At 32.8% G+C, this 18974-nt stretch overlaps 1 protein-coding gene across 1 annotated transcript; it reads right to left on the reverse strand.

The window, feature by feature from the left end:
* Positions 1-1647: 1647 nt before the first annotated feature.
* On the reverse strand, positions 1648-18605 carry LOC118193668 (uncharacterized). Its single transcript, XM_035364787.2, has 4 exons — positions 18450-18605; positions 12241-12325; positions 8965-9301; positions 1648-1888 (listed from the first exon to the last, which is right to left on the reverse strand). Exons 1-4 carry the CDS (start codon positions 18496-18498, stop codon positions 1697-1699), a joined length of 663 nt encoding a protein of 220 aa, XP_035220678.1. The 5' UTR covers positions 18499-18605; the 3' UTR covers positions 1648-1696.
* Positions 18606-18974: the final 369 nt, after the last annotated feature.

Consider the following 18974-nt stretch of genomic DNA (forward strand, 5'->3'; position numbering starts at 1 on the left):
TGGGGCAAAAATACAGCGGTTTTCATCACAATAATACTTTTTATTAGAGGAAAGACTAATGCTAAACTGAAAAATAGTATAAGGTATTTCTAACGCTTTCTTAGCATGCGTTCATAGTGTAGTGGTCAGCACGCTCGGCGCCTATTCGAGAGATCCGTGGTTCGATTCCCGGTGACGGCATCTCTCATATTTCGCATCTCCTACTTCCAAAAAATACCTAATGCCTCTACACTGGCACCCGAACTGAAAAGGATGGTGGATGATGATTGCTTTGCCATACCCAGGTTTTGGCGACTGAGTCCCCTAAAACCCCAGTCGCCCTTTAAAAGGGGGAGTATATAAGGTATTTCTCCCGCCTTCTTCTAGCATTTAATTTCCGACGGAGTTCTGTTTATGTTAATTTTCAGTTTGTATAACCGTCGGATCGGCATGTTTATAAATATTTTTATTTTCAGTTTTTATTTTGATTGTGCTATTTCTATAGTCCGTTACCCTACCTGCATTTACGACCGTAATATGAGTTGCACACAGAGGACATAAATTAAAGTACACGACCTGCTGCCGCAGCCGTCATTAATATGGTTACGAGACAAGCAAAAAAAAGGGAAAATTACCTTGAAGTGCTTATTCTAAAGTAACAGACTATGGGTGAGAAATCAGATGAGACTAAATGTCGCCCTGATGCCGCCTTTGCAGGTACTACTATGACTGCTTTTCCTTTTTTATGTTCTTACTGTAACCGCACCCTTCGGAAATTAAATGATTCGCAAAATTTTCCCCTCTCGATTTTAGAATTATAAAATTAGTAAAAAAAAGGGGGGGAATATGATATTTCTTACTTTTGTATCAACTAGTAAATTTTTAATAAGTGAAAGAAAGAAACTAAAGCATTCAACGTTCGGAAATAACTAAAAATTAATGCTATTTATAGCCAGTTAATAGAATTTTAAACTTAACTTTCTCTTTGCAGTTTCTTTTTACACAATTTTTTATCACAAAAATCTACTAATCCACTTTAATAAACGAAGTTAATTAGATAATGACTTTTAACTGTTAGCAGCATAAGTTTAAAATTTCATTAACTACTGTACGTAGTATTAGTTTTTACTAATTTACTTATTTCAAAATTTTAAATGCTAAAGTTTCCTTTCTGCTTTTTCACCAAACATTTATTGATCAGTATCAAAATATGAAATATAGAAGTAAAAATGTGACTTATTTCTTCTTGTGCACACCAATTACTACTCAAAAACTAACTTAAAATGCTTTCAGTCAAAAAATGTATGTCATCTGAGTTATCACAATCAATGATTTATGGGTGCTTTATTTTATACCACGTTATTTTGCACCAGTATGTTTAAATATTGTGAAGTTTTTGCACCACTTTATTTTCTACCTCTATATTTTAAAAGTGTGATGTTTTCTCCTTGCTTTCTTTTTTCTGCCTATGTTTTGCCCGGCAACATTTTCCTCTTGCGTTCTTTTCTCCACGTTTTTGTTTCAACGTTTTCACAATTTAACCATATTTTCAATGTTTACTTCACTGGTGACGGTAGGAGCTCTACAAAAAATAATAATTTTATGGATTCAATAAGGTTTGAATAGAACCTGTGCGCTTTGTCGTATTCAAATAAGTAAAGAAACATATTAAATGCACTTCATTCTTTATTACGTTATGGACAGATCATAAGTGATTCTAGAATCCATAATTCCAAAATGAGAGATGTTCCGAAATAGGAGATACAGACGGCACTCGTTTCAAAAAAGAAGTGCAGGCTGCTGCCTTAAAAGCCTCGGGCAGTAGAGGTGGAATAATCCTCATCATATCCCTATTCACTTCGTTCACTTCGCCTCCAAGTCTTTCGATTTTAGAGCTCAGAACTAAAACCTAAAAAGGAGTAAAATCATAAATCAGACTAGATAAAATTTAAAAAAAAAAAAAAAAAATCTGAAATGTTTCAGATTTTAAATTACGTCCAAAGGGGCGTTTTTTAACATTTTGTGTGTTACCTTTCTTTATTAAATATCATGTTCCTCGCACTTAAACCATAAAATCCAGTGCAACAGCAATATCGCAAAATAGTTTTAAAACGAGCATATCTTTAGAATTTCCGATACAGAGACTCACGCGCTGGAGATAAAAATGTTTTTTCTGCACAACGTTGCCATTGCTCGCTTTCAAATCCTTGAGTTTGTTAATCAAAAATTCGTCAAAGTTTTAAAAAATAGGAAATCGATCATAAAACAAATTTCAAATTTGGTCTTCCACATGCTCATATTCGTTGGAGGATTACGTTATTCAAAATTCGATGACTCTATGTACCGTTGTTTTATCACAATACGAGAAATATACATACATTTATGCAGATTTTTCATTATTTAATTTCTTCAAATATAATGCAGGACTCTAACATTTTGTGGCAACAGTTTGAAAAGTGAACCGATATTTATGAGTCCGACGCAAAATGCCAAAACGAAACTAATAGTCCTTCGGGATTCAAATGCCTTTGGACTAAAAAAAAAAAACAACCACAGCTTGGTAAAATCTGTACCAGATCTTTACCTGAATTGTCTTTAAATTTTGTCATTGCAAAGCTTTTTCGCGCTTCTGTGCAGCAGTTTGGTTATGGTAAGTTGGAAATTTATCAAAGAAATCTGTTCTCGTAATAATTATTGCTATTTGAATGCTTCTTAACTGCTTCTAGTATTTAAGTTCAGAATGCTTTACAATTAAACCCAGCTATAGCGAACTCCTCTTATAGAAAATTCACGTATATAACGAGGCACTCTTTTCGGTCAAGTCTAATTTCAGTAACTTAATGTTATTTTATACGTTTATAGGGAACTTCCACATGTATGAAAATCGGATATAACTACCATGTTGGATATACTGGACTAAAAATGTCTTGTATGTTTCAAGTTTTTCTTCAAAATGTTTGCAACTTTCAACTGAAAATTCACTAACTTTGAAATTTATCTTGTGTAGGGTACTGGTATAACAAAATCTCCTTTCGGCTACAATATTTTATCTTCATTCTCATCTTCCTCTGTGTTTTAAGCAAAAGACTATGCGAGGCAGGTACCATACCAGTTCTTGGAAAACCAAGACACATTACAAACGTAACTTATAAGATCCTATTGTGTCACGCATTGATGCAGAGGACGATTGATCCATTGAGACAAAGAGCATGAATCGGTTCTTTGATTCCATTCGAGCTCTTTGATTGAGCTGTGAAACGGCACGCTATTCAAATCTGATGCTTATCCATTGTAAAGGCGTAGCTTACGTGAAAATATGTAATTAAAGGGTCTGCTGACTTTTGTGCTAAGCTATGTTTTGTGACAAATTATTAACGTATGATGAAACCGAAAATAACGCGAAGGAAATTTAGTATTGCACGTAATTATAAATGTAATTAACTTTTGGTACTTTTTAAAATTGAAATTACTATTAACATCTTTTGAGAGATGTTACAATATTAATCACTCTTTTTGTGTGATTCATTAATTAGTTTTAACACTATTTTGTGAGGTAATTTCATTACCCTCCTCACATTGGATAAAACGAAACCCCTGATACAGCGAACAGAACTTTCGGCCTATCGAAGTTCGTTATAAAGTAATTCGATTTTATTTGTACAAATTTCTTATTACATTCTTAAATTCATTAATTTGTCTCTAAATTTTTTATTTAATTATAATGCTCTCTTTTTAATCGGCTTTTGTTAGATTATTTAGAACTTTATATATTCACTATAGTAGTTACTTCAGTGATTCACATCTGACTGTTTGAACATATACCGGTCGATGTGATGTTTAACAAAGCCTGGTTGTAGATTCGGTTTCAAATCGAAAATGTGATATAGATGCTTAAGTCTCTTCTTCCTTCTTAAATGTATTATATTGTCCACTTATTAAGGCTTATTATAAAGATTTTGGATACGAGGTGATCATATTAACCGTTGAATTATGAACATTCTCCGACGAATTTTTTATTGATAAAAGACGAAGAGTCGCATTTCCATTATTTTCTTGTTAAAAACAATCTTGATATCCCTTTCATTTTGTTTCAAATTCTAAATTCGGGACGCAGACCTTAAAAAATGCCAAAGATTTATATTAGAAACATACTAGCTTCCGTTATCAGTATAGAGTCTTTTTAGAAGATTGAAACTTAAAACAAATTCTGTCATAAAGGTTAACGAAGAAAATTCTAGATTTTAATTTCAAAACATGTCTTTCATCCATAACTATGTTTTAGAGCAGGGAATTGTAAAAGAAGCAATCTTGTACTCCCTGGTAATAAAAGAAGAAACATCTTATTTGCTACCTGGATTTGTTGACTACGACAGCTTAAAGATATACTGAATAATCCTTTAATGTTTAGAGGCAAGTTTGTAATTGCAGACTTAAACTGATTTATTTAACTGTGTTTTAGCAACTTTTATTTATAAAATATTAATAGCAACAGTTTTGAATCCATAAAAGAATTAAAACAGGCAATTTCAGTAATAATTTTATCTTACAACTGTAAAAAAATGTTTATTTTTGTTTATTTCAAATAAAATTAAAACGTAATTTAAGGAAGATGGCAAAAATTAAGCAGAATTAATTTGTTAATTTTTGTTTTCTTTGCTTATAGTTAACTCTTACAGTTAAGTTGTTAATTTCCAATTTATGGATTTATATTCATGTCGAACTAGAAGTTTAGATTTCATTATTCGATTCTATTTTTTAAAAATTTATTTACTAGAAAAGAAAACTCACGGAGTTTAAAGTTAGCAGTTAGAAAAGCTTGTAGTGATAATCCATGTAACCCTTATTACGCAATGGGATTGACTGCTATTTTCAGATACAGGTGCTTTTGCAAATTTGTGACATAAATAATTTTTTATTTTTTTGGAGAGTGTTCCATAAGTTAAAATAGTAAATTCCATAATAATCCCTTTAGAGCTAGTATAAAAAATTTGTGAAGTCGTCATTTAGCAGTGTTACGCTTACTATTAATTATCAGGTGGGCCTTGAAAGTGAAGTAAGATCGCACATGTATCAAAATTACATGTTGTCAGCCTATAAAAAGGCCTTGAACACTCGACAGAAATGTACACTAACTACAGTATAGATATTAAAAAAAGACGAGAGCTGAGTAATACATAAAAGTAGATGGTTATCGGTGCCTACAGGTTCGGTCACTTTCCTTAAAACTTCTATCAGTTATAGATATTACGTGCAACACTGAATGATGTAACAGAATAGAAACATTAGAGAGTTGTAAACCCCAACCCCGACCAAAAATGAAAAGAAAAAAACCTCACAGATGGGAATTATCGTGAAGTCAAATCGGCAAACTCCGCAAGAAACCATGGTTATAGACTTGTTTCTTATTGGCATCTAAAAGTGATGCATTCCTCAAGCATTATATCGTTCATTCATTGTAGTTCACTATAATGAATATATGCAATTATTACAACTCGTTCAAGAGATATTCGCATTTGGACCCAAAGGACTACATGCAACATATAATGCAATAATCACCAAATTCTCGCCTCCGATTATAGTGGTGTAAAACATGTCGCCTATGAACCTAGAAAAATGGAAAAGCGTTATGTATAGCCAAGAATCGTATTTGTATGCTGTTGCATTGCAATAGACGTGTATGAAACTGGAGAAAATTACTAATCGGAATGCATTACTGTTATTGTTAAATTTGGCGGAAGAAGAATTACGGCATTTATCTTAATTTTGCTCTGGCCCACTGGTTTCTGTGCCTCGAATCTTGAATGCTGAAGAATATGTAACAATAGTGGACATCATATGTCTTGCCTTGCATCATCTTATGTGGGTACTACACATCGTATGGCAACAATTTGGAATTGGTTTTTATCATTTTCAACATAACAATTTTTACGTCTATAAAGCAAAAGCCATAACCGAGGCATTGATGAAAAGAAATTGAACGAGCACAACTAGAGGGTACAATGCCAGTTCAATCGAACACCTCTGAGGCAATTTTGCACTGGTTCATAACTGGACCATACCACCCCAAACGCCGCAAAACTTTTTGCCATTATTTAGGAGGAATAGAAGGAAATACCTACAGTCATCTACGAAAAACTGTCTTCAAAGGACACATGGTGGACTTACCTCTTACTGGCTTATCAGCTCGAAACGAATAACAATTTCCTATGAATGTTTAGTCATTAATGGCAATATAGTGTAGCTTTAAAATAACGTGTGCTGCAATGTAAGTAAAAGATGTACTTTAGTTGTCACTATTTTTTTAACTACCAATTGATGTCTTAGTTAATGACATTCATGTGCTATCAATAAGTAAGTCATTTGCTGCATTGTTTACTTCTTCATATTAGTAAGCTCTGCATATGCGTCGTAGGATACACTGAGAGACTAACCACTGTAATAAACGCATTAAATGTTTTCGGTATAATAAACAGCGTAGCACGTCAGTCAACCCCATGCTCGACTTTTGGCAAAAGTATGTAGTTTTTGCCTGTCAAGGCCACGCTACCAGCTCTGATAAGACTGAAATTAGGCTTTGTGTTATATGTACCTTCCTTTAAAGTGTATACGGGTGAGAAGCTTTGATACAACTTAGTTTAGAACTAAATTGTGTAACCTCTGACTACTAGGTTATGTTTTAATTTGAATTTAACTGTTACTTTAAATTACACCGCCATAAGTGGTGGTTGATCGTATCAAGCACGACTGCGTTTTATGAGAAGTGCGTTTTGTATTCAAGTTTTGATTTAATAAAAAGGTTTGTTTTAAACCTTTTCAAGAATTTTTAAAATCCATGTTACATTTCTGGAATAATGGCAAGAGTTTTTTAATACTTTAGCGTAAAATTTGCTTTGTGGAGCATTGCAAGATCGTGTGTGTACGTGTCTCCAGATACTTTAAAAACTCCTTGGCATAATTTACGGCCAGCTAACATATTTCATGTTGAGGATGATGAAGATGACAGCCACGAATGTGAAGGTTTTCGAATATCGCAAACCAAAGGTTAAATTTTCCAATTAATGGATTTTTATTAATGAAGTTTGATGATAGTTTATGCTCCCCCAAAGTAATCAAATATGTAAGCATAGAGAATTTTCTGACTTCTCGTTCCTAAATTCATCTCTTTTCTATGTTTAGTACCCAAATGGGATTGACAGTAATCGATTAACAATTTCGACTGATTGGACGGATAGATCGTACTCTTTTGCTTCCAGTCAGATGTTGATGTAAAGAATGAAGACACTCCGTCCATGAATTTTTACGGCGTAAAGATGCAATAAATTTTCGAATTCCTCTTCTTAAATAAATGGTTAACATGTCCATGTGGCAAGTGGGAAATTTTGGTACGAGTCACGGGGATAGCACAGCGAATTTTTCCCCTTTAGGGCTCCAAAAAATCTAATATCTCTGCAATGGAGAATGCACATTGATTGAGCTATTCGAAATTCCAGGTTTCACTCTGGGCCAAGAATAGAAGGAACTTTCAAGATTTCCTCCTAACTTCTCTACAAAGTTTAACTGACAGATACTAAATAAGCGTGTATTTGAGGTTTACTTATGTTCCTTTCATAAATATAAATAATTGCATGATATTTTATGTTGGATTTCCAGTCTGAAATACCTTTTGACTATATTGCATTTTGATGGTAGATGACGAATTAGAAGAGATAGTAAAGTGAAAACAATGAGATAATTAGATTAATTAACAGAATCCTTACAACTTGAATCTACATACTTACACATTACACCTGTGGCATTTTGATAATTATATGCATCACTGTATTTGAGGAATTATTATTATTTATTTGCATTTGATACATTTATCGCATTTGATTTATTATTATTATTATTATTATATTTTATATGTTATCAATTTGATGATGTATACCTAATATAGTGTTCTTTATCTTTTACATTTACTATTAAGGTATAAAAGATAACTGGGTTAAAGAATACAAAATTTTACAACTTGAATTTCTATAGCTGTACATTACTCATATAGTATTTCGATATATTATACGTGTCATTGTATTTAATGTATTATACGTATCTAAATATTGTATATACTATTCTTTATATTTTACGTTTATACTATTAAGGTATAATAAAACAACTGGGTTAATAAAAGCAAAACTTACAACTTGCATTTACACAGCTACATTACACCTATGGTATTTCGATGTACTGCATTTAACCTATTTATATGTACCTATCATATTAATGTAATATTTATACCTGTTAGTGGTTCTCAAACTTTTCTCTCCCATGCACATCTTTAGACGATTATTTTCCTTTTTCCTTTTTTTTCTTTAGAAAATTCGAAAAATGTACCCACATTTATTTAAATATAGATTTTTTTAATGTGTTTTATAAATTAACAAAAATAAATAAATAAATAAATAAATAAATACAGAAAATGTTTTTAAATACCAAAACGTGAGTAAAAATATTTTTTATATTCATGAAACTAAAACTAAATACTTAGCAAATAAATAAAAGTCTGAGCGCATCCCCCTGAAGCTTTGGAATTCCTCGCGGGGGAGGGGAATTTCTACTCTCTTTGAGAACCTCTGGTATGTATTGTCCCTTTAGATTTTACATTTATGTTATTAAAATATTATACTAAAATATTTTGAATATATCGTATAAATATTTGTATTGTTTTTCGAAATAATAAACGCTGTCATTAATTTGTTCCCCAAAGATTGGACAACTGACTTTCTGGATAACTTGCTTATGAATAGCGAATAGATCATCTATCCTTGGGAGGGGAAACACGCTTTAAAAGGTTAAAGGCTGAGAGATGACGCCGAATGGATCTTTTGAGCAGCATTTTAACTGTATTAAATCATGTGCATTTTACGTTTTTTTTTTAATACTTTAGGAAGTTAAACCGTGAAACAGTTATTTTTATTATATAAGAATGACGTGTTTTATGTGACTTACCTTTATTACCAGTTCTAATGGTACTCGTCTGGTGAATATCAGTCTTCTGTTGAGATCAAGTAAAACTGAACTCAAACCAATATTTAAACCCCGAATTCTAGGATCAAAAGGGATAAATGCAGGTGGAATAGGTCTATCAGGTTCTATTGGCTGCAGTGTCGTCTCAGGTTTCTCTGGCTGAGATGGCTCTTGTGGTTCTTCGGGCTGGAGTGTGACGCCATTTGTTTCGGGAGGATTGGGATCCTCCGTTTGAATCGTTGGGTTTTCATTTGCCTCAGCTGAAGTAGCACTCTCCACTTGACTGGTTGCTACATCATCTATTTCAACTGGAAGAATACTGAAAAATAAAAGACATTGTAAATCATATACTTAGGGTAGTTCTACTTTCTGCAATTTGAAATATGTATAATTTGGTTAACACTATACTCATATCTCAGAGAATTATAGCCTAGTGTTTGTCTGCGAAGGAAAAGCTTTCCAATTTTATTAGATTATATTTAAATTTAAAACTGTTATTTTTGAATACTAAAAGCACGTTCAAAAGAGCTAAAGTTTGCATTTAGTCTCTGAAGTTCTTCAAATCGTAAATCAGTCTTTAAATCTGATTATATTTAAACAAAGGAAATAATTTTAATGCAGAACTATTCTTGGTTCCGATATTATCATAGCACATTTAAAATACAATCTTCATCTCTAGCAGAAGCCACCAGGTATTGACATCATCATTGTTGAACACAGAAGTTAGATGACTCCTGTTTAAGCACTCTTCGAATGTCTTGCCATATTTAGAGCTAACAATGTCTAGAAGCAGTCACTTTCATGTGTTAATAATTTTATTGCTAATTAATGAGTTTGGAATTCTTTACAAAATATGAAAATATTTAATCTGTACCCCTAATGTATCTTTAAAGGAATTTGAATCTTAATTCAGAAATGCGAATAAACTAATAGATGCTTCGCATAACGAGAGTGTCAAGCAACGAATGTTTGAATACGAACGAGTGCACAGCTGTCCAGCATAACGACCCTTGGCCCCTGAATACGAATTACACAAAACCAATTATCATACATTATTATGTTATTATACACATTATTAACTGTGAAACTAAATTTATTTTATTTTTATTTAGGCAGTACTTAAATGCAGAAAATGTCTCTGTGTTATGTACGTAAACATATTTCTTAACATTACATTATTACCAAAGAATCCACAGCTGGATTAATCATTGAGCAAAATAAGTACGCACTTAGGACATCAAGGAAAGGAAGTACCATAGAAAGATGAGTAAATCCAGAGCCGGATTAATCATTGAGGAAAATAAGTATGCGCTTAGGACATCAAGGAAGAGGAGTACCATACTGAAAAATAAAAAGGTGCGTAAGGACTGAAGGAAAGAAATACCGCTATTATTTACCATTACCTATTTTGCCATGAAAGATACAGTGCAGCTAAGCAAGATTTAGATAGAATAGAACGAGAAAAAACTGGGGTAAATGCATGTGCAGGAGGCAAAATCTTATAAAGTTTAGAGCCTCTAAAGTCTTATGGAATACCATGGAAACCCGCAAGACCTACCGGAACAGAAAAAAAGAAAAAAAAAAAAAAAAAAAAAAAAAAAAGGGAAATCTGGAGTAAGTATCTTTTGTTGAGGACCAGAAGAATACAGGTGACAGGTGAAAGCGGGTCCGGACACCCGGGCGGCTTACACGGAATAATCGGGTATTACCAGAAAAATACAGAGAGTCCGTGCTTTTAGCAACCGTCAGAGCTTTCTGATGAAGTGAAATAATATTTTGGCCGCAATAATTAAGTTGAACTGATTGGTAGATCTTTTCAGAGACACTACTTTAAGATTACCCTGAAGAATAATGAAAATTTAACCGTTGTAAATAACTTTCTGAATCTGCGATGTCCCAAAAAACCAACGGCAAATGTGCAAGGCGGTTAAAAACAGTTCGGTCTTCGCTTCTAATAGAAGACTTAAGAATTATATTGTGACGTTTGTGACTTAATTTTACTAATATCTGTCTTTATTTAATTTATTTCCTATGTTCTTAGTCTCGTCACGATATTCGCTCAAGTCAGAAGTTCATGTTAATTTTACGGCAATAGGCATAATTTAAGTTTAAAATATTATCATAATCATGAATTCATTGAAGTTTTACCGGTGTACTCTCTCTACCTTATTCACCGATAATGAGGTAGTCGTCCACTGAGTTTAGTTAGCTCTAAGACTAAGACCCCAGTTATCGGGACTATAAATATAAGCTTGTGAGTATCTAGGTTTGTCCCTGGGAGAGACCGGAGAGCTGTTGTCTTTGCAGCTGTAATTGTCAGCGGACAAGAAATCACCAAAGTTGGTGTTTTCTATTTGTAGTTGTATTACCTTGCAAAACGTTTTATGTAAGAGTTTAATTTTGAGTCTTATTGGGTTTGAGTAGACCAAGAGATAACTCGCCAGTATTTGTTCATAAATTCTAGGATTAGCTGTTATGTGCAAGGACAAGTAGTGTTCCCAGTTAGTTTAATACCATCGAAGTTATAATATTACAATTAAACTGAAAAACTATAATATTATATACATTCATAGTGCTCGTAAATTTTTGATAAAGAAAAATAAATTAATTTCTAATGGCGTCTTATAAATTTTAAATTGCTTCAACAGATTAAAATTATTCTCATAGTAACATGTAGGAAATAGTGCTCCACATAAACAGATTTAGAATTAGCACCATCCCAGAACGGATTACGGTCGTTATGCGAGGCACCACTGTATTAATAATGAAATCTATGAAAAATTCATTTCACGTTGTAAGTATGACGAGTGAAACGAGTTCTTTATAGACAAATCCTTAAATTCTGTCTAAAATGCAGTGCAACACCCCGTAAAATGGGAGACTTGAGATTTTTTTCCAAACTGCTTGCCTGAACAAGAGAGCTTTTACAGTTTTAAATTTGATATTTAGTTTATATGTCATAAATAAACTAAATCCTGATTTCTACAAGTTTGAGAATTAAAGGAATTACTATTGAATAGGAAAATAGGATGAAGATACTGCATATCAGATTAATTTATGTCTATGATGACGAAACATTTCAACCAAATCTGTATGGAGGAAACAGGAACTTTTAACGAAGTTTATTTCATTACTCTGATCTTTGATTATTAATAAATATTCTCATATTTTAAAATGGCTATTTTATTAATATTTGATATCATTTTACCATAACTGCGGTTTATGTAATAAGTTCTTTTTAATTAAAAAAAATCTTACGTAGAAGCCACAACCAAAATTTCATCACTTCCATCTTCTTCAGAATATATATCTATATCTCTCGGAATTCTCGATGACAGAACACCTGTGAAATATAAAAGAAAGCATTTAATAAAATAATCTCATTTAGTGGGCAAAAAAAATTCCTTAAGAGGCAATATTTTTGTCAATCTAAAGCATGTAATATAATTTTGAGATTTTAATCCACAAAATAGTATTTTGTACATTCCTTTTTGTACTACAGTTTAAAATAATTCCAAATAAATGTTGTAATAGCTTCTTATGTATTACACTATAGTATAAAATAATTAAAGGCTGAAATTATTTACCCCAGCATAATTTGCAACAAGTAAGAACAGCAAATCTAGCGTTTCATTTAGAATTTTCTATAGGTGTTTGAAATAAATCGATACATCGGAGACGGTTGAATTAAATCATGTTCTACATTACTAATTACTATTCTACTTGAAATAGATGTGATAAATTTTTTGTAATAGCGAAGGCTGAGAAAAATATGCATGGGAGTGTGAAAACGTAAGCAGTATTTTTCAGTATCATTTTTTTCTACTTTACTGCATTTCTTCAGAAGACTAATGAGATAATGCAACACGCACTTTTCCTCCCTACTAGATTGATTATCTGAATGTGGAAAAGTGCACGAGGGCTATCTGCCTAAGGATAGTTGCCATTGTACTGGACATTCTAAAGGATGTCTTTGCAAAAGACTTTCTATGGAAAGCTGGCTAGGATTTGCATTATACATGGGAAAAACAAACGAAAAACAACCGTGCAGCCAGCCGTTTGCATGGGTCCAGGACGAATTTATAACATTCAATCGTTTTGTAGAGACATGTTATTTCGAAGCAGGAGAAATTAAAAATGAGCAATGCCCTCCCCGGGACTTGAAATTCGGACCTCTCGAATACGTGCGAGTGTGCTGACCATTACACCACAAAGGCATGCTAAGAAGGCTGGAGAAATACTTTATAAACTCCCCCTTTTAATGGGAGACTGGTGTTAGGGGACCGTATCGCTAAATCCTGGTGGTGAAGAATCATCATCCACCACCTTTTTTTTAGTTTGGGCGCCACTGTAGAGACATTAGGATATTTTAAGTAGGAAACACGAAAAATGAGCAATGCTCTAGCCGGGACTTGAACATTGGACTTCTCGAAATACGCGCTGAGTGTGCTGGCCATTACGCCAAGAGGGCATGCTAAGGAGGCAGGAGAAATACCTTATAAGCTCTCCCTTTTAATAGGCGACTGGGGATTAGGGGACCCAGTTACCAAATCCTGGTGGTAGAGAATCATCATACACCACTTTTTTTTTAGTTTGGGCGCCACTGTAGAGACATTAGGTTATTTCGAAGCAGAAGACATGGAAAATGACTCGACCTCGGGACCTCTCGATTACGCGCCTTATTGTTTACACTATAAGGTATTTCTCCCACCTTCCTAGCGTGCTTTCGAGGTGTAGTGGTTCTGCACGCTGGGTCGGTATTCTAGAAGTCCGTAGTTCGATTCTCGGCGAAGGCGATTGCTCTTTTTTCATCTTGCCTGCTTCCAATTAACCTAATGACTCTACACCACCACCAAGGCATGCTAAGAAGGAGGGAGAATAGTCTTTAATCGCATGGCCACTGGTGGGACTTCTCTTGTCTAGAAAAACTTGCAAGCTGAAGAATATACGAGCATTTCTTTTAATTAAAATTAAGGAAATCGTGGGTAAAACTACGAGAACCTAAAAGGCTTATCAGATCAGTCTAAAAGCGGCTTCTTGGGAAAAACAATGTTTGAAAGGCCGTTATTAGCAGAGTCTTGGATCCCTGATATTTTGTAGAGCTCTGAGAGGACTTCAAGTTCGACTGTTATAAACCCAGCGGCAAGAAAACTGCCGATGGAATGCACTGTCTTACAAAATTACTTAAGTACTTATTTAATGTATAGGCTAGGAGCTCTATCATTTCATATGCCAATCCGTGACAGCTAAGTTACGCAGCCACCACCCAATTAACATAGAGTATACAAATCTAGATAATTACTCTTTATCACTTTTACCACATTCACTGAATATATGTAGCACAAATATGAGCAGCACTATAGCACTGAAATATGAGCAATGTTGCTAAGATTTACAAGATCGCAGTTTGCTATTGTAACACTTTCTTGTACCTTGTACTTTGCATACTACAACTTCTTTGATGCTTGCCGAATAGTTCAATATTTTTATCAACAAACAACGGCTCTCTTCAGAGGGATTTTCGGTAATTTAGGAATTTTCCAGGTATTCGAATTTAACTTGCCAGATTTAATGGCCACAAATGTTTTTTTTTTTTTTTTTTTTTGAATGAATGAATGAACTACTGAGAAAGAATTTATTTAGTTCTACGAATAATTTATGTACTTGTTTCTTAAATTGATGAATTATTTAATTGAATTAATTTGGTCATATCTCTACGATTTCATTAAAACTTATATTAATATCAATAAAAAATTTTAGGCTTTTCCAGTTTCCAAAGGAATACTTTTTTCAATTTCTTTTATAAAAATAAAATTCTGATTTAAAATATATAAATTTATGTGTTACACATCAAGTACTAAACTGAAACTATGAAAACAAAAATGCACAAAAATGTGAAATGTACATTATTTAAATAACTTTGAAACTCTTTTTAGCTGGCCAATAATATGGACAACTGCAACGAGAATTTGTATATTGTGAGGTGTAATTAATATTTTACCACTCAGTTTTTGCGTTCGGTAGATGGAAGTTTCCGTCATTTAAAAATATATAACGAATAACAGATTTTTTTTTTTTTTTTTTTTTTTGGTGTTGGTGCTGAAAATGAATGCGTGGATGGTTACGAAAAAGATGCAGTCATGGTCGGTTGATGTATTGTGGATTTGGATCACGATCAAACCGGTTCACGAACAACCTTATAAATTTTCCGAAAGAAAAATGTCTTGGAGGACAATTCAAGTCTCGAAATACGAAACAACTCGAAATACGAAATAACTAACAAGTCAACAACTAACGATACTTCAAAATGCATTAGCGTATTGAAGAAAATGTCATCAGAAGAAAAAGAGAGAAGGGAAGATGTTCCAAGTTATTTGATCCTCGAATGTTCTGCAAAATGGAGTTTGAAGCAACGGTTCATAACGCCCGTAGTATAAATATTTGCAGTGATCGTATCTTCAATATCGTAATTTTTTAGGAACATTTTAAAACATTTATAGAAACAAATCACAGAGGATAAATTTTTAATGGGATAAAAGCTTAGCCATTCACAAGTAGATACGAGTAATTTTAAGAGAAAGAGATTAATGGTACAAAGTTAAATATGCACAAAATTCTTGCCCGGTATTTAATAATAATAAGCTTATATTTAATTTACATTAATTCTTATGGGGAAAATTGCTTCCGTTTACAGATGACAAACTACCTTCAGGAACGAATTAATTTCGTGAGCCAAGATTTCGCTGTGTATTTCTTTATTCTAACACTCATTAATCGTACAAAATATGCACAAAATTCTTGCCCAGTATTTAATAATTATAAGCTTATATTTCTATACTTAAACCATTACAGCATGTAACGAAAAAAAAAAAAACGATAATTAGTTAGGTTATTTGAATATGGCACAGGAAGCCTTCGTAGAGGGAAAGGAAGCCTTCCTGGAGGTCTTTCTAACATAAATTCCCTTTTATTCACGTTAAACATGGGAGAAACAGCAGAAACTAAACATGCAACCAGCCCGTTCGCCTCGGTTTCAACCTGGGTCGAACTACCAGTATTCAGCGGCTTAAACTACTCGGCCATTGGTGCTGCAGAGAAGCGATGGATAAGATATTTGCCGAACAAAGGCAAAGCATGAGAAGAGCAGAGATTACGATATTGATATAATAGTAAAGATTACCATATACATAAAGACCAGAGAATTATACTGTGGCTTTGTTTCTGTTGGTTAGTTTGAAGTTTTAATTTTATTCTAAATGAAGAAAATATTTTACCGTTACTTCTCCCATTATGTAAATAAATATGCCATTTGCATTTCATAAGAATCATATGACAAGGATTCATTTTGAAATGCCTCTTAGAAAAACTTTTATTCGGCATATTGTTAATTTTTAGCACTGAAAAAGTAAATTACCAGCTTTGCAAGGAGACTTAAGGGGATATTACGAATCAAGATTAGAGTTACCTCTTACGTATACAGTAGCAAAATAAAGTGCATAGATAAATTACGTAATTAAATTAAGTGAGTAAAAAATAAGCAAGAACAATCAATTCACCTTAGCATTGTGCTAAGAATTTTAAATGTTAAATAACAATTATTGCCGCAAGAAAACTGACTTTCAATAATTTAAAAATCGTAAAGTAAGCCTTCACCGGCAAAGTATGTTCTTTTACTATTAGCCTTTTACATTAGCTACCTAAACAAGTTATAGCAAGATCCCGAAATACATTAAACATAACGGACTACATGATCAAAGCAAAACTTTCTGTAATATTATTTAATCACCAAGACTAGCCCATCGCCAAAAGCCCTCTTCTACCAAAAGAAAAAAACATACTTCTTTTTTCATTTTTCCTGATACTGCATTTTCTAGTTATATGCATGAGTAATTAGTCTATGCAATATTATTAGCCCAAAGGAACGTTAGCCCAGAAGGGATTTTAGTCTCGAAACAACATTTTACGTCAGTTAACTATAAACGGCGGATCACTTTTTTAATTGTTGCCACTAAATATTATCGCCCTGTATTATATTTAAAGAAATTAAATTATGAAGAATCTGCCTGAATGTATATATGTTTCTCGCACTGGGAAAAATATGACGGTACCTAGAGCCATCAAATTTTGTATAACGCAATCCTCCACCCGAACACGGGCACCTGAAAGCCCGAATTTGAAATTTTGAGTTTGTTTTATTGTCTATTTCCTATTTTGTAAAGCTTTAAAGAGTTTTTGATTAACAAACTCAACGATTTCAAAGCAAGCAATGTCAACACAGTACAGGAGATAAAAATTATCTCCAGTGCGCGAGACTGTCTATCGGAAATTCTAAAGATATGCTGTTTTTAAATATTTTTAGCATAAAGGGACATAGCCTAAATGCTCTTTAAACGTCTATGTGTATAAATGGAAAAATAACGCCAACGGCCCTTTACGTGTAATATAAAATCTGAAATCCTTCAGATCTTTTTTGTATGTATTTTTCGATTTTATATGTTCAGTATTGTTATATTTTTCACAGTTTATATTGATACACGTTTCAATTATTGTAGTTCTTGATTTTGTACTTAATACCCATAATATAACTGATTATAATATTTTAATCAGCCGATAAAAATTAGGCAGAACACTTTAAAATTACCTAGCATTGACAAAAATTTTATAAAATTTAGTTTTATAAAACCAGTTTTCTGTTTTAAAAAAAAAAATTCTTTAAAGGAGTCAATCTACTAGAAAGATTTGAAACCATAGTTTTAAATGTTAAACTTGTGTAGCACTGAGCAATTCTTTTTGCGTAACAGTAAAGGTAAATTAAGGATCTTAGCCTCCTCCGTTGGCAACAAAATGTATTTAAATTGAAAACTATAAGTACTTCGATGTATTTGACAAAAAATGCAATGTTCGAGAATAAACTGTTTGCTTTAAATTTATTTTTAATAAGAAATTCGATTACCCTGATTCGATACAAATCAGATTATTGAGATTATAACGCAGCGCTTTTACACATGTTATCCATGAGGAAACTTTGTATTAATGTTTTGGGAATCACCAAAACATTCATAATCTTTTTAAGCATAAATATATGATTAATCTTAATCTTCTTTGAGCATAAATATATGATTAGCATCTCCTAAATGTTTCTAGCAGAACCCTTATAATCTCCTTACGATGCATTCTAATATTATAGCGGAATTCTTCCAAATTACTAGAATTACTTTTAGGGAAGCCCTTACAAATTTACTGTTTCAATTAGACAGTTTTCTGTTTACTGTTTAGTAGTAATAATAGTAGTGAATTCAGTAGTTCAGTAGCTCAGCAGTAGAGTGTTCAGTCGAGAGAGTTTCTCAGTTTAGAGTTCTTAGAACCCTAACTGATAAAACCTTTGCATTATAATACCTAATTTCCAAGACCAAAAATTATTAATTTAACTTCGTTTGCTTGAAAACGTGTAAAGTAATAAAACTTACCGGAAAAGTAGAGTATAAGCAAAACCCCAGAGAAGGTGAAAACGCTCATGCTTGATGAAAAAATGTTTGCGAAAGTGTTGCTTTCTGTCAAGGTGAGTTTACTTTATAAAAAGCATCTTATCTCTCCCTGGCCTTGTAGCTTTCTTGAAAATTCCTTATATTTTGTTTTCCTTGAAAAGCTGTAAATTTATTACTTATATAACCCTTTTCTCCTACAATTTCAAATAATCTTGCTGTAATTATAGCAATACTCTTCTAAAAATATTTCGGAAGCAAGACTTTTTATCATAAAATAAAATCCGCGTTAGTTCAGTTCGTAGGCGGATTTTGAGGTGGGTAAAATAATGGGATAAGAATCTTATCATCTTCCTTTTCACAGAATGCATAAAATTACGGCAAAGAAACTAAACATGAATACCAGGATGTTTTCAACTTTGTAAATGTTTACTTATAAATTTCGAAATACTGTGACTTCTTGAATGTAAAGTTAGAAAATATGAAATCTGATTCACTGGGTCATCATTA

The sequence above is a fragment of the Stegodyphus dumicola genome, chromosome 10 (genome assembly GCF_044657685.1).
Source record: "Stegodyphus dumicola isolate Sdum_Otavi_A_Nest chromosome 10, ASM4465768v1".
Lineage (NCBI taxonomy): Eukaryota > Metazoa > Arthropoda > Arachnida > Araneae > Eresidae > Stegodyphus > Stegodyphus dumicola.

Coding starts and splice junctions, on each gene's coding strand:
- LOC118193668 (XM_035364787.2), bottom strand. CDS start 18,498: ATGAGCGTTTTCACCTTCTCTGGGGTTTTGCTTATACTCTACTTTTCC. Junction 12,326..18,449: donor GCTTATACTCTACTTTTCCG/GTAAGTTTTATT, acceptor TATATTTCACAG/GTGTTCTGTCATCGAGAATT. Junction 9,302..12,240: donor ATTTTGGTTGTGGCTTCTAC/GTAAGATTTTTT, acceptor TTTATTTTTCAG/TATTCTTCCAGTTGAAATAG.